Below are 26,622 nucleotides of genomic sequence, written 5' to 3'. Positions count from 1 at the left end.
AGAAATGAAGAAAAAAAATGAAGCAAAATGAGTTTGTTTATAAGGGAATGTGGTGATTGTGGTTTTGTGGTGTTTGAAAATTTGAAATTTGTTGGAATGGTGGGAAAATCTAAGTCCAAACAAGTGGATGGGTAACAAAATTTGAGGAAGTTACATATTCTATGGTTTAGCTTGTGAAAACTGAAAATTATTTATTTACTTCCTCCGTCCCATTTTATGTGACACAATTTCCTTTTTGGTCAGTCCCAAAAAGAATGTCACATTTCCTTATATGGTAACTATTTAAAGGTACAATTCTTCTTTTATTCTTGTTGGTCCCACTTAATCTTAAAAATAGTACTCCAATACATTTATGAAGAGAGAGAAAAGTGAATCTATTTTTTAATATGACTATTTTTTGAAGGGGCAATTTGGTAAACATTTCAAAATCTCCATTTATTTCTTAAACTCTGTGCCCGGTCAAATGTTGCCACATAAAATGGAACGGAGGAAGTATTTATTTTCTACAAACTCTTCTTTATGATACTACATATATATTTCAAATTCAATCTATAATTTTTTAAATTTAATAGTAAAATGCAAAAAATAAAACTACAGAGAGTAAAAAACTTTAATTAGAAAGTAAATGACAATAGATATTTTATACTGGTTGAGATTTAATATAGACCTTAGTACAGTCTTCTAATATAGCAAAAAAGTTCTATGTAAGTTTTTTTAACCTTAAAATGTAGTTCCTACGTCTACACTCAATTTTAACAATATTTTTCCCTTTTTTCCTCTATTCTCTCTTTTGTTTGCACAACAACTCAGATAGAAATTACAATGAGAAGGAAGGTGTTGGAATTCTACCCTCCTGAATTCTTCAAAGGAACACGTAATAACTGCTTGTTCCTCTTTATTTGAAGTTTTAACAATAAACAAATTTGTATAACTCTTTGTATTATTTATAAACCTTCAAATATTACAATGATTACAACGCAATGTAACCTAAGGAATTATAAACTCTAATTCTTATCCACCCCAAGACACAAAACCACCAGGTTTTATATCTTCTAACGTTCTTCAAGTTCTTAAACTTGTAGAGCAATACCTACTCTCACAACTCTGATTGTAAACAAAAACTTCTTGTCAACAACCTTACAATCTTTTCTCTCAACCTCGCAGCACTCCCCAAAATAAAGTACAAAACTCTCTCAACTTCTTTGATCGTGTTTTGATGTTCTCTCTATGTGAGTGTGCAAAACTTTCTGATGAAAATAATCCCCTATTTATAGATCAGAAACTCCAAGTCCTTGTTCGAGTCAACTTTGTCTTTGCCGCTACAAAGCCTTGTTGAATACAACTTGGACTCCTATATGTCTTTGCCACTACAAAGTAAACACATGGTTTTCCTACGTTAAGTAAGCTTCCTAATAAATTACAAGGCTACACTTAATTTCGGAATCCTTCTTCCAGTAGGCCTGATTAGACTCAGATCACATTTGCACAACTTGTTCCATCATGCAATTTTTGTCAGTCTTCAAAATATATATTCATATGTACCTAACAGAAGGTTTAGACAAAGTCATGGAGGTATTTGTTAAATTAGGTTTTAAGCCTAATTCACATCCTAAAAGGTAGCTCAAAAGAGGAGGATTGTCAAATCTTACAATGAGTCCACCCATCGCATTAATCATCAATATGAGATTTTTGTCATTCTTTAACACACCACCTCACACTCGGTGTTTATCATCTAGTGCGTGAACAATTTTAATTTTGGGGGCTCAATATTGGGTGAGATGGTCCTACTCTGATACTATGTTAAGTTAGAACTTGCGCCTAATTCAAAGGGAATAGGATTATCCAAGTCTTATAAGAAGTGTATCCATCTCATTTAACTATCAATGTGAAGTATATTAAGATGAATATCCACTACATAATTACAATCTCCCCACTAGGCCACTACTCTTTATTATTATGTTTCACGTCTTTAAAAAACTTACGCCTTTGAATATAAGTTCGATTACTAAAAGCAAAAAGATCAAAGACAAGTCGACTCTATTCAAGACAAATTTGTGCAATTAAATGGAAATGTCATTAGCGCCAAGTTCAAAGAGGCCCTACACAACAACCAAAAAAAATAAATTGTCTCTCTCTTTTAATTTGATTGTCCTGTTTCAATTTAGCACAGAAATTAAAAAGATAAGTAATTTTTTTAATCTTGTAATATTAAATTAAAGATACGTAAAATGTATCAAAATATTCTTTAATTTTCTGATCTTTATTAAACATGTCATACGGAAAAGTTACTATTGAAAAAAAACATTCCTTTTTAGACAGACTGAAAAAAAATAAAAAATAAGATTGACAAATTAAAATGGAAGAAATTATATATATGGTAATATAGTACTAACTTTAGTTAATGGAATCTTGACTTGTAAAAACGCAGCTAGTCTTTCTTTTTTATTACATAAATCAGTAAAGTTGAATCACTCTGTTCACTCACAATTTTCCAATCTTGAGTTTCAAATTCTGAGTTAAAATGTCTGCTGGACGCCATAGATCTGATGAAGGCCCTAAGGTATTCTAATTTGTATTAGTTCTTTCTTATTTTCTAGACAAATTGATAGATTTATTTAATTACAAGCTAGTTAATGTTGACATTTTTATATTGTGTTAACTATCAAGTTTTTACTCATTGATTGATGTTGTTAACTTGTTATCACCGTATAATTTTGAACAATCCTAACCTAGATTTTGCACTGAGTTAGACCCAAGTATCCAAGGGAACTTGTGGGGGGGGGGGGGGGGGGAGGGTGTTCTGTTGTTGACCCATAGTGGCGAAGTCAGAAATTTCGTAAGCGTGTTCAAGATTTAATATATACATCATATGAAAAATAATTTTTGACCTTAGTATAACTTTTCAACGAAGGGTGTTCAATTGGCCACCCTGGTTGATTGCTCACATGAATTTTAACAATCGTCACCTGATGAGCTAAATTTTGGGTTGAATTCGGTCAAAGATAGGCGGATGCAGCATGCTAGAACTAGGTTCATTCGAACCTAGTACTTACAATGCGGAGTATAAATTTATGTGTAAAAATATATTAAAATTGCAATAAATAAATAATAGGTTTGAAGTTTGAACCCATAATTTTAAAAATACAGTGAGTCCAATGCTAAGAATGTTAAATTTTAAACACGGGATCCGCCTCCGCCTAACATAAGGTTCTCATGTTATCTTGTGCATGCTCTTGATATCCAGAATTGTTTTTGGACAATCCCCAACTCATGAGCTAGTATCTACGATTGAAAATTTATGTATATATAACTTATTATATGTCACAATTCGTGTCTAGTCAAATAATGCTAAACAGAATGGGGTGGAGAAAGTTTCAAATATCAATTACTGTAACCATTCTTAAAGTTATGACCATTTGGAGTCTTGAATTTCAGGTTATTAAACTTAAGATTATGATTGACAAGAACAGAAACCGAGTAATCTTTGCAGAGTCGGACCATGAATTCATCGACACACTCTTCTCATTCTTGACACTCCCGTTAGGTACAGTTCTAAGACTTCTTGAAAAAGATATGGTTCAATTGGGATCAATTAGCCGTGTTTATGCCAGTGTTTATTCGCTTGAGACAAGGTTCTTGCGTACAAGCTACTGCAAATCCATGTTGATCATGCCACGGAATGCATCAGAAGTTCAGTGTGAAAAGTTGAAGCTCAATGTTGATTATTCGGAGAATGCAGGGAAGTTGTTTGTCTGTAATAGCTATAGCCCTAGGTGTAAAAACATATTCAGTATCTCGCAGAATACACAGTGCTTCCACTGTAATAGATTGACACCATTTGATATAAAAATTAATGAGAAGGAAGAGAAGAGAAGTCGTGGGGGAGAAAGCGTGGTTGAAGTCTTTCTAAAGGGTGGGGCAGCAAGCTTTATGATTACAGATGATTTACAGGTAATGCCAGCCTCAACTGCTAGTTTAACTGCTTTGTTCGGAAAGCTCGGAGTCAGTGACAAGAGTGAAATTGAGGCAAAGACTGTAGAAGTTGGTACTGAGGAGGTAATGCTTTTACCTTTATGTTGTACGATGCATACCATTCTTATTTTTCGGAGTCCCTAACTTGTTCAAAATTAGTTTCATAAGAGCAATTCTTCATTTATTATTTCTCCTTCAAGTTATTATCTGGTCTGACATCTTCATTTAGTTTGAAAATTCATGATGTACTATTAGTCGGGCTTGAGAGAAAATTAAATTGAGTATTAGAATGGTGCATGGAAGATTAGACAATCAGTAAGATCCACCCTAGATTAGTTACACCGGAGGATGGGTGATAGCTGAACTGTCTTACTTGATTCTTCACGGCTACTGAATGCTCTACATTTTATGGCTAAATGTGTAGGCTGAACATTGTTGGATATTTTACGAAAAATACTTCATCACGAACAAACTTTGTGTATATAAGACATATTGAGGTTCAATTCGAGTGTGTGGTTAATGACAAGGAAGAACTAATTGCAAGGTAAAAGAGGTAAAAATTGGATTTATCAACTTAGTTTGTGCTTAGCTCTTTCCTTTAACACATTGTCCACTCTTGCTTCTTTTGGTTTTCGCAAGCAAAATTCTGACCACATTATTGTAAGGCATAATACATATATAGGCACTCAAACTTGGCCTCAACTGGCAAGTAAACACTCCAACTTCGGGAGTGCACATTAGACACCTTAGAACCTCACACTGACATCACACATAAATTTTGGAGCTGTCTAGATGATTATTTTGTAAGTTGGAGTGTTCAACCAACGTAATAGAGATGAGTTGAGGTGTCTAGATGTGCATCCTCAAAGTTGGAGTGTTTGGTTGTTAGTTGAGGCCAAGTTAAGGTGTCTATCTATGTATTATGCCTTATTGAAACATAAACTTTACCATCTGCTACTCTAGGTTTTTGTTAAGAACTCATTCAGAATTAAGGTTTTCGCTAAGAGTTTCTCATTAAAAGAAATGATTAGAAGAACAGAGGCAAGATTGAAAGGTTAAGACGTTTTCATTTGGCGTAACTTGCTAATTTCTTAGTTATCTGCTCCATGATTTCTTTATCTTCTTCTACTAACTGATTCTGTTTGCACCATCATCCATTACCATATTAATACTTGGGTTCTTATTTGCCTCTTCTTTTTGTTTCAAAAATTCACGTTTACTTCGTGTGCTATTCTAGTTTCCACAATTTCCGTGCCTCATCACTGATGCATATGACCTGATTTAGGTGTTGCAACTGCTGAAGTTCTCATTGCTCTCGAAGACGGCTTTGACAAATATGGTACTGAATAGCCAGGGAAGTTGGTTGAAAGATATATCGAAGTACGAAGATAACCAAACTGCAAAGTTAGACAAGAAGACCATGTCTCAAAACACAAATACTATGAGCCTGAAGCTTATAGTCAGCAAAAGTAAGAAGAAGGTTTTGTATGCAGAAGCCGGGGTCAAGCTTGTAGACTTCCTTTTCAGTTTCCTTGTATTCCCATTAGGGGCTGTAGTAAAGCATCTAGGTGGTAACTCAAGACTTGGATGTATAGATAATTTGTACAAGGGTGCTGCTGATTTGAGTTCGGAAAATTATATCAAATCAGAAGAGTGCAAAAATATGTTACTCTCTCCGAAACTGTTTCCATACTCTGGTTTTGACAGTCATATTCTCGAGGTGGAAGAGGAGTATCTGAAATACAGATATGATGACTCAGGATGTATAGAATTAGTAAGGAACACTAATAAATCTGAGGGATCATCGATAGTAAATGAGGAAGAAGCAAGCGATTTAGCCATCAATATTTTGGATCCAAAGTCTCCAACAGGAGAAACTATAGAGGGTGATGAAGGGTACTTGAAAGGACCCGCAACGTTTATGATAATGGATAATCTTCTAGTGACTCCTTTTTCCCCTACCGCAATTATAACTCAGCTTAATCAAATGAAGGTGTCAACCAGTGATGTCGAGGAACGCACTGTAACTGTTGGGAAGGACGAGGTATGTACACTTTCTACTTGATTTACTTGCATATTAATTGGGATTTTGGACAGAAACATCAATAGGTGAGAGGTGTAAGCACCGCGAGGTATTCAATTCATTTTTATCCTTTGTGTTTCAAGTCCCCGGGTTTCAGAGTTCTTGCAGAGTGGAACCATGCAATACTAGACACCGGATAGATCTATAAAATTATTTTTATCTCTTCATCATTTAGGAAAAAGGCTTTTGCACAGAGTTCGATCAGTTAGTAAAGAGTAACGAGGCTTTTGCACATCATAAAAGGTTGCAAGCAAATGATAATTGAATTGACTAGAACTTGTGTGTTGTAACTATGGATTATGCCAAAAGATTCAAATAATGGAACTAACCATGCATGATTTATTAAGATCTATATATATATCGAATCCTCATTAACTATATATTAACTTTTGCAGGCCCTGAATTTGCTGAAAGCGTCTTTAATCTCAAAAACAGTTCTAAATGATGTTTTCAGCATTAGGGAACCTTATCCTAAGGTTATGCTTAAAGTATGAACTTTCAACATGACAGAGACGTGAACATCATGGTGTGATTATATTATATGTATTTGCCATATACGGTATGTGTGTGATTATATCGTACTGTATTATATTGATTGTCTATGCTCATACCTAGCCACCACATTTCTTGACAACAAGTGGATTATGTATGAAATTTTATTGTCTTATACAAACCATGTAACTCTTCAATGTCATGAAATTATATTTCGCGTGTTATTTCCATGTTTTGTGCCATTGTAAATAACATTGTTGTGCTTTATCGCTAGATGCAGACTATTGCATGTGTGCCTTTGGCATGCAGGCAGTGTGACTTAATGCCTAGTTTTTACATTGTTTTTGTTCCTGCGATATCTCAAATAAAGCAGGTAATATTCAAATCTCTGAGCCAACAAAGTAGTCATTTGTAAAAACTTCCGTTTTTCCAATTTGTCCAAATACAATTGCAACTTCAAGTGAAACTTGGTTGTTGTTCATATGCTTAATTAGATGAGAAAATTTTATCACTCTAGTTAGCTGAATAGGGATAAGATAATATTTACATATTTACATAATATAGGCTTTTTTCATTTATATAATACTCCTCTTCAAGTTGTAGCAACATCATATGCTCCTATCTTGCCACAAATATAGTCAATTCTGGATCCTCGGTGATTTTTCTGAGAACATCTATTAATTGGTCATTTAAGTTGACAAAACTTGTAATAATGCACTCAGATTCAACCGATAAACCAATAATCGAAATGCACCCCTAATTAGTTGACTACTTGAACTTTCAGTTTGTTAGTGAGGGTTCGATTCTCCACCGTGTAATCATCTCTTCATTATCTACCCCTAATTTATCTTTTTAAAAAGCCTAGAGACTATGGAATGACCAACAACTTCTTATTAAGTCATTCTAAATTATTGGACAAAAGCTCGAAAACGGCATAATACATAAATGTGTTCTTAACTTGGCTTCAACTGTCATTTATGCCCTTCAACTTTGGGTGTACACATACAAACAAATTTTTAAATTTGTATAAAATTGAACAAATAGACACATGCATCCTACGTGAAATATTACACGTACGACACTTTAGATTATATATTTTTTCTCATACCAATTATATCTTAAAGTAGGGGTGTACAAAACCGAACCGAAAACCGAACCAAACCACAAACCGAGTCAAACCGAGAAAAAAACCCCGACTAGTGGTTGGTTTGACTTGGTTTGGTATTGGAAAAAACCCCCAACTATATTTGGGTTGGTTTTAACTAAAAAAAAACAAATCGAGACCAAACCAACCCGACATTATATATATAATTTTAAAATTTTATTTTATACATAAAAATATTTACTTTGATATAATTTTTAAATATTTCTTATACTTTTTCATAGTTTTTATCTTTTAATATATTATTATTTCAAGTTTGAAACTTAGAATTTTAAATGGTTCAATAAAGATTATAGTCCACAGATATTGGTAATTATAATAAAGCTTAAATCAAAATTAAATTAATACTAAAGGAAAAAAAATACTCAATTCAACACTAAGAATGACAATAATATTGAATATTTGTTCTATTGTTTTACATTGGTTTATTTAAATACATAATCTAATTTTAATTTCCTTTAATATTTAGTCATGTAGCTAATACTTATTAAACTTATTTTAGCATGATTTAGTATTTTTAAATTATGATCATTGTCATTATGACTTGTTAATTTGCAATATTTGTTTTACGCGATTTCATTATTATTATTATTTTTTGTTGGATATTTTAGTATCATTAATCATATAATATTTTGTGTTTTGGTAGGACTAAAGAAATATTTGAAGTACAAGTAAATTATATGTTTGTATGAATACTTTTCCGGAAAAAACCCGAAAACCCCGGAAAAACCCGAGTTTTATTGGTTTGGTTTATAGATTTAAAAATCCGACACAAATAGTTTGATTTGATATTTGAAAAACCCGAACCAACCCGGCCATATACACCCCTATCTTAAAGTATCGATCAAAATTTACATCGTTTAATTCTCAAAAGAAAAATTGTGACAAGTATTTTAGAACAGTGAGAGTAATTTAGGAAAAAGAAATGGCCTCAATATTCGGCAGAAAATTTGAATACAAATTGCTTCCATTTTGCCAAATTCCAAAGATAAGAACAATCTAAATAAAACCAAAAAATTATACAACCTTACCCTATTAAAGTGAAAAAAATTGTACGTAAAACATTATCTTAAAGAAATACTAATATTTTATGTGTACATAATATACACACTTTTTTAATAGAGAGTAACATATCAATTTGGAACATGATCTAAGGTCACTACATTTCTAGTCCCAAACCCACGCACAATCCAAATTATGGGACCAATATTATTTGTGCAAATTTCTGTCTACGCTACTGATAATGTATTAACAATTATTCTCACTATAAAAAAAATCTCAAATTTCCGATCGGAAAATGTTAGTGAGAAAAAAGAAAAATAATATTTTTCCGCCTCATTTTATGTAGCACCATTTGACTTGACATGATATTTAAGGAAAAAAAAAGAGTTTTGGAACTTGTGGTCTAAAACAATTTTTAAATATTGGTGTGGTTGAAAATCATTTCATTAAGGGTAAAATGAGTATTTTAAAATTAAATTATTTCTAATTATTGTACGTTGATATTCTTTTTGGGATGAACCAAAAAGAAAAGGGTGCCACATAAAATGAGACAAACTGCATTTATGGTTTTATGAACTTTGCTTGGTGCTTGAAACCTTTGTGTCTTGCTTCTCTTCTTGACTACCCTCAATGGCCTTTTCGACTGGGGGCTGAGTAATAAAAGTGGGAAGAACATAAGTCAAAAGTTGAATTACGAAAATATCCTTTAAGTATTTATTTATTTTCTTGAAATTATTTAAAATATTATTTTTTTCATTTGATATTTATTTTGGAATTCAATGATTTTTGACTGTTCGTATTATAGTAATTAATACTCCTATTTCCATCTAGACTTACAATTCAATACTCATTATTAAATTGCAAATTATTATTAGCAAGAAAAAACCAACAATCTTTACATCTTCCACATAGTAATAGTGATGATAAATTAATACTTAAAGGGAATAATAGTGATTTAAAGGGTATTTTTGTAATTCAACTTTTGACATAGATTCTTCCCACTTTTAGTAATATATATATATATATATATATTTTTATTTTAATTTATGTCATATTATGGAATTTGAGAAGTTATTGAAATTTTTATATGATTTTAAAAAAATTTAAATTTTTTGCTATCGTGATTTGTAGTACTTTTTTTTAACATAATTTTGAAAAAAATATTTATTACTCTGTTTGTTCTAATTTATGTGGCACACGCAGAATTTCAAATATTAAGCATTTTTTTATATGTCTCTTTAATATATTAAGTTGTTAATTATTGTATTTTATTGTACATTTTGAACCTAATTTTTTAATAATATATGTTATTTGCCATGTCCCAATTTATGTGGCATTAATTGATAGATTTGTTGGAGTCGAGAGATTTATTTTGTTAATTATTGTAATTTATAGTTTTTTTTTCCGTCAATTTCAAACAATATATGTTGTTAATTGATAGAATACTTTTAATGTAATTTTTTAAAAAAAATATGTGTGACTCTCCATGTCCCAATTTATGTGGCACATGTAAAGTTTTGACAATTAACCAAAATTTTAATACATTTAAAAAAATATTTTTAAGTCGTTAAATTTTAAGTAATAAGTAATTTAAATTGTTGTATTATTTATTACAATTTATAATACTTTTAAAGTAGTTAAAATATTGTACTATTTATTATGATTTATAACACTTTTTTTTAAAATTTATGTCATATTATGGAATTTGAGAAGTTATTGAAATTTTTATATGATTTTAAAAATATTTTAAATTGTTAGCTATTGTGATTTGTAGTATTTTTTTAACATAATTTTGAAAATAATATTTATTAATCTATTTGTTCTAATTTATGTGGCAGATGCATAATTTCAAATATTAACCCTTTTTTATATGTCTCTTTAATATATTAAGTTGTTAATTATTGTATTTTATAGTACATTCTGAACCTAATTTTTTAATAATATATGTTATTTGCCATGTCCCAATTTATGTGGCATTAATTGATAGATTTGTTGGAGTCGAGAGATTTATTTTGTTAATTATTGTAATTTATAATTTGTTTTTCGTCAATTTCGTCGACTATTTTTTTTATTAATTATTGTAATTTATTGTTTTTTTTCCGTCAATTTCAAACAATATATGTTTATCATATAATCCATTTTATGTGGTACCAATAGAATTTAGAGAGTCAATTAAATTTTGTATATAAGTTTTAAATAATTAAGCTGTTAATTATTGTAATGTATAGTATTACTTATAGTATTTTTAAATATAGTTAAATATTATATGTTAGGTTTTTTATCCTAATTTATATGGCGTTGATAGAATTTAAAGTGTCAAATAATTGTTAATTATCGTAATAGATAATATGGAGTATTTAAGTTATTTATAGTATAGTATAATTATTAATATATAATATGTAGTATTTAAGTGTTATATTATGGAATTTGAGAAGTTATTGAAATTTTTATATGATTTTAAAAATATTTTAAATTGTTAGCTATTGTGATTTGTAGTACTTTTGTTTTACATAATTTTGAAAATAATATTTATTACTCAATTTGTTCTAATTTATGTGGCACATGCAGAATTTCAAATATTAACCATTTTTTATATGTCTCTTTAATATATTAAGTTGTTAATTATTGTATTTTATAGTACATTTTGAACCTAATTTTTTAATAATATTTGTTATTTGCCATGTCCCAATTTATGTGGCATTAATTGATAGATTTGTTGGAGTCGAGAGATTTATTTTGTTAATTATTGTAATTTATAGTTTCTTTTTCGTCAATTTCAAACAATATATGTTGTTAATTGATAGAATACTTTTAATGTAATTTTTAAAAAAAAATATGTGTGACTGTCCATGTCCCAATTTATGTGGCACATGTAAAGTTTTGACAATTAACCAAAATTTTAATACATTTTAAAAAAATATTTTTAAGTCGTTAAATTTTAAGTAATTTAAATTGTTGTATTATTTATTACAATTTATAATGCTTTTAAAGTAGTTTAAATATTGTACTATTTATTATGATTTATAACCCTTTTTAAAAAAATTTATGTCATATTATGGAATTTGAGAAGTTATTGAAATTTTTATATGATTTTAAAAATATTTTAAATTGTTAGCTATTGTGATTTGTAGTACTTTTTTTAACATAATTTTGAAAGTAATATTTATTACTCTATTTGTTCTAATTTATGTGGCACATGCAGAATTTTAAATATTAACCCTTTTTTATGTCTCTTTAATATATTAAGTTGTTAATTATTGTATTTTTTAGTACATTTTGAACCTAATTTTTTAATACTATATGTTATTTGCCATGTCCCAATTTATGTGGCATTAATTGATAGATTTGTTGGAGTCGAGAGATTTATTTTGTTAATTATTATAATTTATAGTTTCTTTTTCGTCAATTTCAAACAATATATGTTGTTAATTGATAGATTTTTTGGAGTGGACTATTTTTTTATTAATTATTGTAATTTATTGTTTCTTTTTCGTCAATTTCAAACAATATATGTTTATTATATAATCTATTTTATGTGGTACCAATAGAATTTAGAGAGTCAATTAAATTTTTTATATAAGTTTTAAATAATGAAGCTGTTAATTATTGTAATGTATAGTATTACTTATATTATTTTTAAATATATTTAAATATTATATGTTAGGTTTTTTATCCTAATTTATATGGCATTGATAGAATTTAAAGTGTCAAATAATTGTTAATTATTGTAATAGATAATATGAAGTATTTAAGTCATTTATAGTATAGTAATTAATATATAATATGTAGTATTTAAGTGTTATATTATGGAATTTGAGAAGTTATTGAAATTTTTATATGATTTTAAAAATATTTTAAATTCATAACTATATATTTCAATGTACAAGATTTTGATAAAATAAAATCTTTAAAGTTAAATTATAATGTTTTTGAAATTTAAATTATTAAAACATATATAATGATTTTATAGAAAAAATAATATCATATAAAATTAAATGAAAAGGATAATAAATTCAACTTTTACCATGATAAGGTTGAAAAATATTATCTAAGTGGAAGGAGGTGGGGCCCACTTATATATTTTATATAGTAAGTATTGGACATTTGTAATGATTTAATTGGAAGAATGGTAGTAAATCCTGGACTCTTCTAATATATAGTAAATATATACACTTTTTGAATAAAGAGTAACATATCAATTTGGATTTTGGAACATGATCTAAGGCCACTACATTTCTAGTCCCAAACCCACGCACAATCCAAATTATGGGACCGATATCATTTGTGCAAAATTCTGTCTACGCTACTGATAATGTATTAACAATTATTCTCACTACTAAAACAAATCTCAAATTTCTGATCGGAAAATGTTAGTGAGAAAAAAGAAAAATAATATTTTTCCGCCTCATTTTATGTGGCACCATTTGACTTGACATGATATTTAAGAATATTTTTTTTTTGGAATTTGTGGTCTAAAACAATTCTTAAATATTGGTGTGGTTGAAAATCATTTCATTAAGGGTAAAATGAATATTTTAAAATAAAATTGTTTCCAATTATTGTACATTGACATTCTTTTTGGGACGAACCAAAAAGAGGTGCCACATAAAATGAGACGGAGGGAGTAATATTTTCACACGGAAAAATTAGGAAATCTTTCAGTATTGTCGTGAAAATTTGTTTCTCACTATATGTTTTTTTTTCAGTGAGCTGGTTCGGCAGATATGGATGCAAAAAATCATGTTCTATAATTTAATTTTTTCATTGATTCACAATTGAAAAAACCTCTGTTTCTAATAGCATTTGAACCACACTAAAAATATTGGACTCATCTAAATTTTGCCTATATAAAGAAGCTCATTCTATTCCATATCTCTCATCACTAAATTCTCTTCTTGAATTACTTATTCTACATACTTTCACTAAGAAGAAAAGGCATTTAATTTTCTTGTTTACAAAATATGGAACTCATTACTATATTCCTTGGTTTCTCACTTCTTGTCCATGGAGCTCTTGGTAGTGGTACGTACTAGATCTTCTTTTATATACATATTTTTTAAACGTAGATAAATACTAGTCTAGGAGACTTATGAGTTCCTCCATAATTTAAGCATAATTACATTCATTTGTATTCTGAATCCACTGACTTTAAATCTTGTTTCGTATTATCATGCTTCGAAAATACAGGTGAAATTGTGTGTGAAGATTTGTCAGTAGGACTGTGTGCCTACTCAGTTGCTTCGTCAGGGAAGCGTTGCTCTTTGGAGAGTTATGAATCAATTGAGGGAGGAAGAGGGTACCAATGCAAGACCTCAGAGGTGTTGGTGTCCAATATTGACATAACAAATTTGATTGAAAGTGATGAGTGCATTAGTGCTTGTGGAGCTGATAGAAACTCTCTTGGCATTTCTTCTGATTCCCTTCTTGAATCATCATTCACCTCTAATCTTTGCTCTCAACAATGCTACCAAAAGTGCCCTAACATTGTTGATCTTTACTACAATTTGGCTTTGGGAGAAGGTAGGATTACATTTCATTACTTCAAATGTCTTTTGAACTTAACTTCTACGCACTATCAGGTCAACTGAAAGATGTCATTTATAAGTATTATATAATTGTAACTTGATAAAATGATAACACTAATATCTATGATCTAAGAGTTTTTTTAACATTGTCAGCGTGTACAAGGTAAATCGTCTATTTTTAGTAAATAAGCTATAGATTTCCTTTGTATTTAGGTGTCAAAAAGAATGTGTCAATAACTTTTCATATATTGTGGCAGGGGTGTATTTGCCAGCATTTTGCAAGGGGGGAAATTTGAATGGACGCCGTGAAATGAGCCAAATCCAAAGTTCAGGTGTGGCGCGTGCACCGTCAGCTGCAAGCACTGGACTCACATTGGAGGTTGATGCTCCAAGGTGATCATGAAGCTTTTCCAATTGCATTACTAAGAGGTTCATATGTTGCTCTGTTTATATACATTGCCCTTTTTGTTGTTTGCTTTTACTAAATAATTTGAGGATTACTTCAAGTTGTCATTTCAATTCATAATAAGTATGAATTTTATTCTCAATTGTTTCCATGGTCACACTTTCCCTTTTTCTTATCAATCAATGGAAGTTACATTATATATACATGAAATGATGCATATAACGCCACGCTAGACCCAACTGTTTAAAAAGATGTACTACTACTACTAGTAGTAAATAAGGATTGGCACGACGAATAAGTCAATCTACCTTCTTGTTATATTAAAGGAATGAAGTATCATATACAAAGCAAGCAGAAGAAAACATAGGATCGCGCTTAAGAACATGAATGTGGTAATTAAGGTGAAAGATGAAGGGATTATAGAATTAACAGGGAAAACAACCATCACATTCCAGAGACAAAACGAAACAATGTTTTGACAGATCATGTGATATATATTGGTCTCCGATCATCTAAAACATACAGAAAATGAGTTCATGAGAGGTTGGGCGTTTCTGCTAGCCGCACAATAGACTTCAGCATGAGCATGGCTGCAACATGTCTGTGCTTTTGCTGCAGTTGTCTAAGCAATTGTCAAATTCGAACACATCCTCGTTAGTTTGAGATCAACACGGAGAAATTAAGTGAAAGCAAGCATTGAATAATTAGAAAGAAAAAACTGAAACAATACCATTGTTGTGGTTACTAAGAGCTGCCAGACCAGTGATAGCTCTCCTCACTGTGTTAAATACATTGTTATCAATTAGATACTTAAAAGTTAAAAGCAGCACATAGGATAGGAGTTTGTTTTTTAACTTACTTTGATAAGGATGACGTTAAGACGGTCACATCCTTCATTCTCTGTGATTTCTTCTTTAATTCTCTCAACTGATGCCTCCAGTGATTCGTTCCCAGAGTACATCAACTTAATCTGTTTCAGTGTTAGAATATTTGCAAAGCTTAACGGGATATCCTCAAGCTCACTACACCCATTTATAACAAGTGTTTCAAGCAGGGGAAAGGATTCCTCCGAGACATTCCACCTTGAGATACGTAAGTAGGACAGTTTCAAGAACTTAAGTTTATGCAGTGTGATATCTATAGGAAGGTACCACTCTTTGGAATGAGTGAAATCCCTTAAATGGAGACACTCCAGATTTGGTAGTCCCACGGTGAAATAAATTGCTTTTTCTACATGAATCCCATCTAATACCAGTTTTTTAAAATTTGAAGGTAAGTGTAACTCCGATGGAATTGGGGACCCCATAAAGGAAATGAAAACTGATTGAAGCTTGGTAAGACTCTCCAATGTGGGACAAAAAGGCTCTCTGGATTTTCTATCGCCTTTAAACCTGATTCGAAGTTCTTGAACATTAGGACACTTCCCTAATAACACATACACCCTATCAATTTCAATTACAACTGCCCTTAATATCCTCAAATTTTCCAATTTAGAGGATTCTTCAAAGATCCCTTGCTTATCAAATTCAGGCAAATGCATGTCAACATGCCTTAATTTTTCCATTTTCCAAAAAGTCCCTGGTAACAGCATAGTGTTGGCATAACAATTCACAATCAAAGTTTCGAGATTGGGAAGATGTGATTCTGGATGAAAATCAAATTTACTTGTGTGAAGTGCAAGGTACTTCAGGTGAATTAGTGGTTGCAATGTAGCTGACGACAAACACTCCACTTTATGAGAACTCAAATCCAAGACCTTAACAAGTCTCAATTTACTACACTGACGGAAGGGATCCCAAGTATATGAGATATGAAATAGACCTCCATTCGTCATTATCAATGACCTCAAGTGTTGATTGAAAGTTTTCCGTGTTTTGGATCTCAGAGATGCAAACTTGGAAAGCTCATTACTGTAATTGAAGCTCACTCGACTTTCCTTCCATTCAGAAGGTTGAAACTGGTGGCTATAATGCCCCTTTACTAGTAGCATAAACTTCTCTTCTCTACTCCTCTCCAAGCAAAAGTGAAGCACCACATCATGAACCTGACAGTATTTGACTTTACCATTATATTTTCTCTTTGAAACCATTACCACGTTACTGTGGATGAGATCCATCAAGTAACCTTCCGCTGCCTCTTCCATTACTCTCCCAGATTCAATGTTCTGCACGAAACCTTCCGCAATCCATAAACTTATCAATTTAGACACTGGAATTTTTGTGTCCTCCAGAAACATCCCCATGTAAAGAAGGCATGGTCTTAAATGGTCAGGTAAGTTATCATAACTTAACTGCACAACTGACGGACTGTATCCTTCAGATTCACCATGAGAGGAAAGAAGAGATTTTTCAACCACATCCCACCAAGAGGCTTCCGTTTTCTTCCTTTTGATTATTCCAGCAACCAAGACAACTACTAGAGGCAATCCTTTGCATCTTTTCGCAATTGCTAGACTCACATCTTGTAGTTCAGGTGGGCAACCTTCCTGCTGAAATATTTTTTTCTGCAACAATTGGCAACTCTCTTCTGGTGTGAGAAATGGAAGGATGTACGGATCAATATGGTGCATGACATAGGCACCCACTTTCTCAAGTCGAGTTGTTACTACTATTCTGCTTCTATTTCCAACATCTGGAAAGGAAAGCCTTAAGTCATCCCATGTCGTGCCATCCCACATATCATCCAAGACAAATGTGCTTGATCTCTTTTAAGATTGAAGGAAGTGAGCAAAAAATATGCCAAAGAACATTATACTGAACAAGAATAGAGTCAATGGCAACTTCAACTTCATATGCCAAATTGATAGTACGCCTATGAAGATTTTTAGGAATTTTATGTTCATGGTGTGCCTTTGCAACATCTCTGAAAATGGATGATAAAGATGACAACTCCTCCTCTAAGATGGATGTAAGAGATGATAGCTCTTTCTCTAAATTACCGATATGAGGTTTCATCATGAAATCTAAACATGATTTAGATTTCGACATCTCATTCAATTTCCTTAAAAGAGACTCCAGAAAACACAATCCACCAGCAGTGGGAAACTGAGATGGAGTGAATTTTAAGGATTTGTAGTACGTCTCCACTTGTGCCTTAAGATCTTTAGTTTTCTCCAATATCTGTATCGACCAAATATTGATTTTGCTAGTGTCATCTTTGTTTATAGAGCTAGGTAGAAGCTTTTGAATTATGTATAGAACATCACCCGCTATAGCTCCAACCTTTTCCATAACATCATTCAACCAGTTACCATCAATAGCATGATTTGACACATCAGCATTAAGGAAAACCAACAAGAACTCTATTGCTACATCAATATTTCGAGCGGAAACATAATTAGGAAAGTTCTCGAGCTTTTTGTTTTTAAGGTACATCAGAAGACTGTGGAGATGATGTGAGAGTCCTTTTGGCAATTTGTTGTCCTTAAAAGTTCTTGATTGAGTAAACTTTGAAGCCTTTAGTTCACCAAGAAAAATCTTCTTCATTTCCAGCTCCACTAGCACAATCAGGCATAACAGATATGGAGGCTTGTTAGCCATGAACGACAAAACTGTTCCACATTGTTAGCCATGAACTGAATTCGAGTCTCTAAAAACTCCAGCTTCTCATGGTGGATGAAACCATTTATCTCTGTTGCATATAAGTAACCCAAAAATCTCATTTTCTTTTGAATGATTTTCACTTGCTTTATAATTCCATTTATTTCAAAGTTTGCTTTATTCTGAGGAGGAAAGAATTCCAGGAACACCAGTACATAATTTAGATTCTTTCCGAGCCAGTCCATATATTCCGACAAATAGGAATCATTCAACTCATAATTGTACCTTAAAATGGTATTACCTTCAATGAACTCTAGCAAGTATATATGATTCCAGCCTTTCCAGATTAAGGTTAATTTTGCGTTCATCTGGAATTCCACGAAAAACTACGGGAAGCAATTCCACAATCGATTTGAACGTCTGCCTGAGTTCGATCAACGAATTAGGAAAAAGAACATGATGGTACTTTATAAAGGTTCTAAAAAATCTTAGGTTTATTTCAAGCATCTCAATTACACCAATCCTGATTCTAGCCAAATCACCTCCACTCTTGTACCATCTCAGCTGATCTAACACATTGTCAATGTCATTTTGAGCCATCTTCTGCAAGTTCACCAACTCTTGAATATCAGTTTTTTTATTAAATAAATAAGAGCTATTCACATTTTTCTATATCGATCTATTGCTACAAGCTATATATTACTAAATGTTTTCATTTGGGAGATAGTTGAAAATACAAAGTTTTTTTCTTGATAGAGTTTTTAAAAGACAAATACATTCACTTCTATTTTCTTTTGATGGGTTTTCTTTTGTCTATCTTTGTTACTCCTAATTTTATACTAGAAGAACTTGTTGTACATCTATATCGGCTGAAATATCCAGCTTAATGACACTGTTTTTTGACATGCTTGGATTCTTACATTACTACTTGTGTATAAGCTCCTAACAACAATACATTCCATACTCGAATGGACTATTGAGAATTCCCTACAAGTGTTCGTAATGAAGTATTTTCCATATGAAATTCTTTAAACAACCTAGAGTTAGACAACAACGACACACCCAATATAGTCCCACAAAGTAAAGTCCGAAAACAACCTAGAATTCTATTACTACATAATTAAAAGTTCTTTTGCCATATGAAATTCATTAATAGAAATAATTGTTGAACTCTGTGAAGATGCTATTACTTAACTAATGTTGTTTCATACAAAGTTTACTAGTGGGGATATATATATATGAGGAGTCCGCAGCCTAAATGGGTTGCAATTACATTAGAGGTGTCGAATGGATGGGTTGCGTTGAATTTGAGTGAGTCAAATTGAGCTAAGTTAATAAATGGAAGAGTTATTGACTCGCGCAAAAGCTACCTGAGTTGAAAAGTGGGTCATAACTTAAGCCGTCCAATTCTTACTAAGTTTTAATTGCTTTATCTATTCTTTTAGAAAAAATTTAATAACCAATAAAATGTTTTTCTCTCTCTTTATTATGGCTATATATGACATATGAAATTAAAAAAAAATTAAAATGTTTCAACAAGATTCCACATGAGTCAATTTGGACTGCATATCAACCCAATTTTTAATGAGTTGTAATGAATTAAGTTAAAAGTACGACAAAAACTTGAACCGATTGATCGGATTAGTTGAGTTGAGTTTTATTTTGCTACCCCTAAATAGATTCATATAGCAGTTTAAGAAGTTGACTTTGGGATGACAAGTGAAACCAACCTAACTATTTGCAAAAAAGAAGAGAGAAGTACCTAAACCAACTTTTATTTCCTTGTTGTATCTCCAATTTCGTAATTCAAGCCTAGAAAGAATAAGCCAAAGAGATGATAAATATAATTAAAATTAAATTCAAGTACCACCAAAAAAAAAAATTAGAGGCAGGAGAAAAAGAAACCGATTGAATCATGAAATCTCAAGTTCAAATCAATAAACTGACCTCAATAACCATGAATTCAATCTGCCATACACAAGGTGTGGTCTAGTATAGAGAAAGATATATATGAGCTCTACATCATTGCATAAATAATATATTTAATGGTAGGTAAACAACAATTATTGTTTTATTATATATATAATTAATAACTGATAGTTGTTGTCGTTTCGTTCCTAGTGGCTAATTGACTGATACTACGAGCTGTGAGTCATATTATATTATTATTATACTAAATATTATATTAAGTTTGATCGGAAGTTTGTGCGAGGAATATTTAATTTTTTTGAAATAAAATTTATATATTTGTAAACTACTTAAAAAGTACTATAAGTCACAATAATCGGCAATTCAAAATAAATAAAAGATATATGAAAAATTTACGGTTAAAGTTAGACTTGTTTGAATCTCGAAATTGGAAAAGTGCCACATAAATTGAGATGGACGGAAGGATTAATAATAATGTATTAAGTCTAAGCCAAAAATTGAATTACAAATTTTTTTTATCAAAAACTAATTTACCATTTTACCATATATATACCAAAAAGAGTTAAAAGATTTTATAATAATAAATAAACTTGAAGCACATTTATAATAGACTAGTTTCTGAGCACACATTGCGCGTGTTTCCCATATTAATAATATATAAAAACAATATACATATTTAGTTTTGAAAATAAAAATAGAAAAAGTATGCAACTTCTTAGAATATATTTTTTTGAAGAATTAACACAAATAGTTATACATCCAATTAACTAAACTATAAAAAATTGGTGAGTATATAAAATATGTAGTTCGAGAAAAGGCATAAAGTGACACCTGGACTTATTCTAAATTTTTAAAAAGACACATTAACTATGTGGACGTCCTATATTACCCCACTAAATAATCTTGAACTCATATTATTACATCATTTTTTGTTCCCCTTACATAAAGAGTGTGTGCACTCTCTCAAAGAGAGTGAGCAACCTAAAATAACTAATATAATCTTATTTTTACAAGTATTGTATTATAAAATATATTTTCTTATTATTTTAATTTATTTTTTCTTATTATTTTTTCTCTTTCTTTCTTCTCATTATCATCTCTATTGAAACTTCTCACTTTCAATGTCACCATTTTTACCACAACTTCACCTTCCTTTTTTTTACTACTATTAGTTTTACTCTCTTTTATTTTAAAATTTTATCAAAATATTTTCTTACATTTCGAACAATTTGATAAACCCATTAGATTTCAAGATGATTAGGAGGTATCGTATATTTTTTTTATCCGATTTCGATCAAGTTCTTTCAATTTTTGGGGAATTCATTAATTCTTTTAAAATTATCATTTCTAATTTGAAGTTATATGAAAAAAAGTAATTGATGATACCTTCAAAATTTTAAATTTTCTTAGAAAAATATATAGTTTTGTTATCAATAATTCAATAAAGTCTAGAAAATAGTTTTTTTTTTTTTACAAAAAAATCACTGAAATAAAGAGTTTGATTGGAGAAGAAGAAGAAGAGGAAAAGAAAAAAAGAGGAGAAAATAGAATTTAATACACAATTAATAAATGCATTTATAATTATTGAAATTAATTAAATATACATAGTGAAGCAATTGCTTGATTTTATATATAAATGTATTTTATTTTATTCTTTTAAAAAAAAAACATACATTAGATATATACCAAAAAAAAAAAAAAGAGTCTACAACACAAAAAAATAAAGTACTTTTTAAAATTATGTGATATGTTTAATAAGATTCCAAGCATGTCGATAAATGCATAATAATTACTTATCAAACAGAAACAATAGGACTATAGAGAATAACCTGAATTTTATGTTGAATTTTTCTTCCTTCAAAATATGTGATTTTTTTTAACTCATTTCTTCATTTCCTTCGATATTTTTTCATCAACATTATTTATCTTAAAATTAGTATATTTGTTTAAAAAATTTAAATCATAAATTTTCAAAAAAGTATTCCTATGAGATAGTATTTTAGGAAAAAAAATTAGTATATTCACTTTCAATTAAAAATATTATATGAAGGCAATATCTTATCGAAGTCGTAGAAACTATAATTATATGCTATTATTTGATCGATAAAAGATATTTTAAACTTCTATTTATGTTTGAATAAGTGGCAAATATTCATCCTAATTTCAATCAAAATGTATAATAATCTCTTTGGAATTAATTATGTTTTGCTTTTATGTAGAATTTGCAAAATATGACAATATGGTGACAACCTGCCTAATTTTTACGATTTCACATATATAAAGTGTTTTTAATGTGCTATTGAATAGAATATTGTAACTAAATAATTGTATTATATTATTTATAATATTATTTTTATTGTATCAATTGAATTATCAAAAAAATATGTTAATTATTTTAATAGAAAAAAAAACTCTTCTAATAACATCAACTTTTATCAATATAAAGTTACATAATTTATTTTATTAAATAATATAAATAGAAGATTGCGTGAATTTGTGTAGGATTTTGGTTTAAAATTGTATATAAAATGTTAAATTTTATAATTAGAATATAAAAATAAGCATAAACTAATATTAATTTAACTTATAAAAATGAAGACAGAGATATTAACTGTTGTCAAATAGTTTTAAAAAAATTGCTAAAATAAAGGTTATGTTGGTTAATACTTAATAGTAGTGTCTTATGAAACTGTTTTTTTTTTATAGATAGATTTTTTAAAATATAAAAAGGGACTTTTAAAACTTTTTATTGATGTTTTAGTTTTGTTTAGTTTTTTAAAACTATTTAAAATTGATATCTTAAAAGTTAAAAGTACTACAATTGTGCATAAGCAAATTATTATAATTTGATATTTAGAGAAATTTTATGATTTTAATACGTGTTTGTAATTTTAAAATATTAAATTTATTATTTTTAATATTGTTTTTTGTATGTTGACATTTGTCACTATTTCTCTTAGTTGATGACATGTGCCCTTTTTAATTTTAAAATTGAATTAATATTATTTTAATCAATTGATAGTTTAAAAGTATAAATTAGAGATTAATTGTGGCGCTGACACATAAGGTCTATCACCTCTTCTATTATATATAGAAAGATTTTAATTTTAAAATTGAATTAAACATTATTTAATTAATTGATATTTTAAAAGTAAAAATTAGAGATTAATTGTGGTGCTGACAGATAGGCGCTATCACCTCTCCTATTATATATAGATAGATATGTATTTATTAAATTGAATTAACCTACACTTAATGAATCATTCAAATTCTACTATCTGTCAATCAATATAAAGCTGAAAATAAGCACGGTGATGTGGCATAGCTCATTGACCAATATTATTATTTATCTATTTTCTCAGAATTTTAAATTTTTTTCCTTTCATTTTCTGTTCAAAATTTCCTATAAAAAATTACTCTCTTTCCTTATTATTAGCATTTATTTTAAAAAATAATTTAACCTTCCAAATGCAACAACTAAGTAAAATTACCCCCTTTCCTTATTAATAACACGCAATTTCTCCATTTAAATCACTGTTAAATAGTATTGGAATTAAGACATTGATTCATTAACTCCATACAAATGAAAGTAACGTTAATGTGTTATTATATTACAAAATAAATGAATTTAATTATATATTTAAAATTAAATTACTAATATACGATCGTTTTTTTTTATTTTTATAATTACAACATTAATAATTATATTTAATTTCTAATATGCTATTTAAACTCTGTTAATCCTCAATATTTTCCTAAGCACATTCTCCCTACAACTAATTAAATTCCTTCTACTTATTGTTTTACTTTGAGAAACTAGAGGTTATTCCTTTAGTCTTAAATAATAACTTTCCTACTCTCTATGATTTCTCTTCCTTTTTTTAGGTTACCTCTAACTATATATGTCAAAATTGTGGTGTGATATTCGGTTGAAAGTATATATTTAGATTATGTTATTACTTTATATTATATACATAATTCATAATTGTATTGTTACATCATTTTTTTAGTGTTTTGAGTTTATTATGAATTTTATGTGCGCAGAAAATGTATCGAATGAACATGATCGAAAAAGAGGTGATTTTAGCTCCTTTTGAAGCAAGGAACGAAGATTGAAGGATGACTAGGTCCTCACCTCGCGAGAGACACATATGAAGAAAGAAACAAAAGATTTTAAAGTTGATTGGCCTCGCCATTTGTATGCATGCATGAAGATTTCATTCATTAATCCATTATATCTTGGCTAAATTTGTAACAAGATCATATCATATTCATATTTATCTTTCACCTTTTTGGATATTTTTCTCTGTTTTTAATATCGTTCCTTTTTAAAAGTCAGATGATAAGAATTCGAAATCATATTGATAATTAATACATGAGAATTTTTTATTTATAATTATTTTTATATAATTTTTGAATACCTAAATTTTAATTTTAAAATATCAAATTAATCTAATATTATTTACCTTTGAAAAATAAGCAAATTGACTCTCAAGAAGTGACAACTATTTCAAAAGGAAGAAAGTAAATTCAAAAATTAAGTTCTAATTACAACTCCAAAATAAATAGGCAAAAAAACCACCGTTTCAAAAAATAGAGTTCAACGTTGATCCATAAAAAATAAACTTAGAGAAAGACATGTTAGTTAACTTAATTTTAGCCATAGGATAATAACTAAGAAAAAAAATTATAATCAAAAGAATATGTAGTAGATACCTTTTAACTCTCTAGTTGAAGAGTAGCAATCCCATTGAATTATAATGTTTCTACTTAAATTTCTTTTTTCCTTTAATGAAAGAATTTTTTGGAAAACAAATATTTTTATATCTAATGAAAGAAACAAACCTACCACTATTAAAATCACATATACAATTCGTATTTAAAAATGAAAATTCTTTTTATATATTTTCATTTTTAAAGAAGATATAATAAAAAGAATACAGTTCATCTAACTCTAAGTTTTATAACAAAATTATATGATAAGGATTTCATAAATATTTATAATTGTTTTTTATGCGTAAACATGAAGAGTTTTATCAAATTTGTTTGACAAAATTTGTATTTTAAATATCTTTTCTAAATTGATTAATGCGGATACGTTTTCTAGTTTTTAATAGTGACTAATTATAACCGACCTATTTTTTCTTCTCTATTTGTTCAACTATGTGTTTATTATTGTTAATTGAAGGTCCTTAACTAACAGTGTTAGTATACCTTGTATTGTTTGAGAAACATTTTAGGATTGGATTTTATTTGAACAAAATCACTTATAAGTTATTAAGAGATTAATTACTTAAATTTAAAAGTTGTATTAGAGATGATGAAGCTTTGATGTGATCTTGTGAGTAGTTTAAGTAGCTATTAATTACTTAAATTTAAAAGTTGTATTAGAGATGATGAAGCTTTGATGTGATTTTGTGAGTAGTTTAAGTAGCTAACTTTGGTTAGTTCGAGAGGATAATTCTAAAAAACTAAATTAATTGATCGAGAGATAATTTTAGTAATAAACTAAGACTCACGGTCGATAGAAAATAACTCAACAAGATTATAGTTAACACATTAGAAATTTTGTTCTAAAAAATGAGCAAATCATTATCCTATAACTTTTATTATCGAAAGAACTTCATCTTATTTACTTGCTAACTTTATTAATCCTTTTATTTATTATTTATTTGTCTAAGTTACAAAACAAAAATATTATAACTCGGAAAAGTTGATTAAATTGTGCTTGGTGATATGAAAGTACTGAAGAAACCTGTATCACCAATTCGATATAAGAACCTGATTCTTGTAGTACTTAAACATAACTTCATAACACAAAATAACAAAATTTTATTGGGGAAAACCTTCTTACTCAAGGGAAGAAAACCCATGACCTACATCGTGTGGGATTTTCAGCAACTTCTCGCTAACTTCAAAGAGCGGCTTTAGGTTACAACTCTATAATCTAAGGGACTAACTCTAGTACCTCAACTCCAACGATTAACTATAACCGTTATATTTACTCTCCAAGAAGTCACAACAACTTCTTGTTACAACTCTCACAGACTCACTTTCAAACTTAGAATTATTACAACTCAATAATGATTCCAAATTACTTTAACAATAAACTTATTTAGAATGAAAACCTGACTCTAGTTCTTCTTTCTTCTGCCATTGTACGCCCCTTCTGCCACTTCTTGCCTTTTGCTAAAAACAACAATATTCATTGTGTGCAAAATCTAAAGTTTCGTTATTCAACTTTCTCCTTTTATAGTCAACCTGTTTTTCGCGTCCCGAAAACCCTAATTGAGTCCGAAAGTGGCTCTTCAATAGGTCGGCTACTCCTTTTATAGAACCTTGTGTGTGTATATATGTTTATTAATATTTTTTATGCAATACTAAGAGCTAATTCCATTGTTAGCAGTAAAAAATACTAAATGTTTGAATTTTCTTGAATAAATTAAACTAAGGATATGCACTCTTTAAACTCACTCAATCAGTGTTCTAATTTTGTGATTAATTCATGTGGC

The 26,622-nt window shown here is 29.4% G+C and overlaps 2 protein-coding genes and 1 pseudogene across 2 annotated transcripts; 2 read left to right on the top strand and 1 right to left on the bottom strand.

The window, feature by feature from the left end:
- The first annotated feature begins 2,360 nt into the window (after positions 1–2,360).
- Positions 2,361–6,759, top strand: LOC125835134 (uncharacterized). Its single transcript, XM_049514272.1, has 4 exons — positions 2,361–2,560; positions 3,436–4,056; positions 5,258–6,016; positions 6,451–6,759. Exons 1-4 carry the CDS (start codon positions 2,522–2,524, stop codon positions 6,547–6,549), a joined length of 1,518 nt encoding a protein of 505 aa, XP_049370229.1. The 5' UTR covers positions 2,361–2,521; the 3' UTR covers positions 6,550–6,759.
- Positions 6,760–13,637: 6,878 nt separating this feature from the next.
- On the top strand, positions 13,638–14,842 carry LOC125835136 (uncharacterized). The gene is made up of 3 exons (XM_049514275.1): positions 13,638–13,733; positions 13,899–14,231; positions 14,494–14,842. The coding sequence occupies exons 1-3, from the start codon at positions 13,673–13,675 to the stop codon at positions 14,631–14,633; spliced, it is 534 nt and encodes a 177-aa protein (XP_049370232.1). The 5' UTR covers positions 13,638–13,672; the 3' UTR covers positions 14,634–14,842.
- Positions 14,843–15,492: 650 nt separating this feature from the next.
- On the bottom strand, positions 15,493–18,781 carry LOC125835070 (putative late blight resistance protein homolog R1B-16; annotated as a pseudogene).
- Between the last annotated feature and the right edge of the window lie 7,841 nt (positions 18,782–26,622).

This window comes from Solanum verrucosum, unplaced genomic scaffold (genome assembly GCF_900185275.1).
Source record: "Solanum verrucosum unplaced genomic scaffold, falcon-dt-bn FXZP01000220.1, whole genome shotgun sequence".
Lineage (NCBI taxonomy): Eukaryota > Viridiplantae > Streptophyta > Magnoliopsida > Solanales > Solanaceae > Solanum > Solanum verrucosum.
The sequence above is the reverse complement of the archived record's forward strand: the minus strand, read 5'-3'. Positions and strand labels throughout refer to the sequence as shown.

Excerpts from the sequence above, each read along its gene's own strand:
- LOC125835136 (XM_049514275.1), top strand. The coding sequence starts at position 13,673 with ATGGAACTCATTACTATATTCCTTGGTTTCTCACTTCTTGTCCATGGA. Across the intron at positions 13,734-13,898 it reads CCATGGAGCTCTTGGTAGTG|GTGAAATTGTGTGTGAAGAT; the intron begins GTACGTACTAGA and ends TCGAAAATACAG. Across the intron at positions 14,232-14,493 it reads CAATTTGGCTTTGGGAGAAG|GGGTGTATTTGCCAGCATTT; the intron begins GTAGGATTACAT and ends ATATTGTGGCAG.
- LOC125835134 (XM_049514272.1), top strand. The coding sequence starts at position 2,522 with ATGTCTGCTGGACGCCATAGATCTGATGAAGGCCCTAAG. Across the intron at positions 4,057-5,257 it reads TAGAAGTTGGTACTGAGGAG|GTGTTGCAACTGCTGAAGTT; the intron begins GTAATGCTTTTA and ends GACCTGATTTAG. Across the intron at positions 6,017-6,450 it reads TAACTGTTGGGAAGGACGAG|GCCCTGAATTTGCTGAAAGC; the intron begins GTATGTACACTT and ends TAACTTTTGCAG.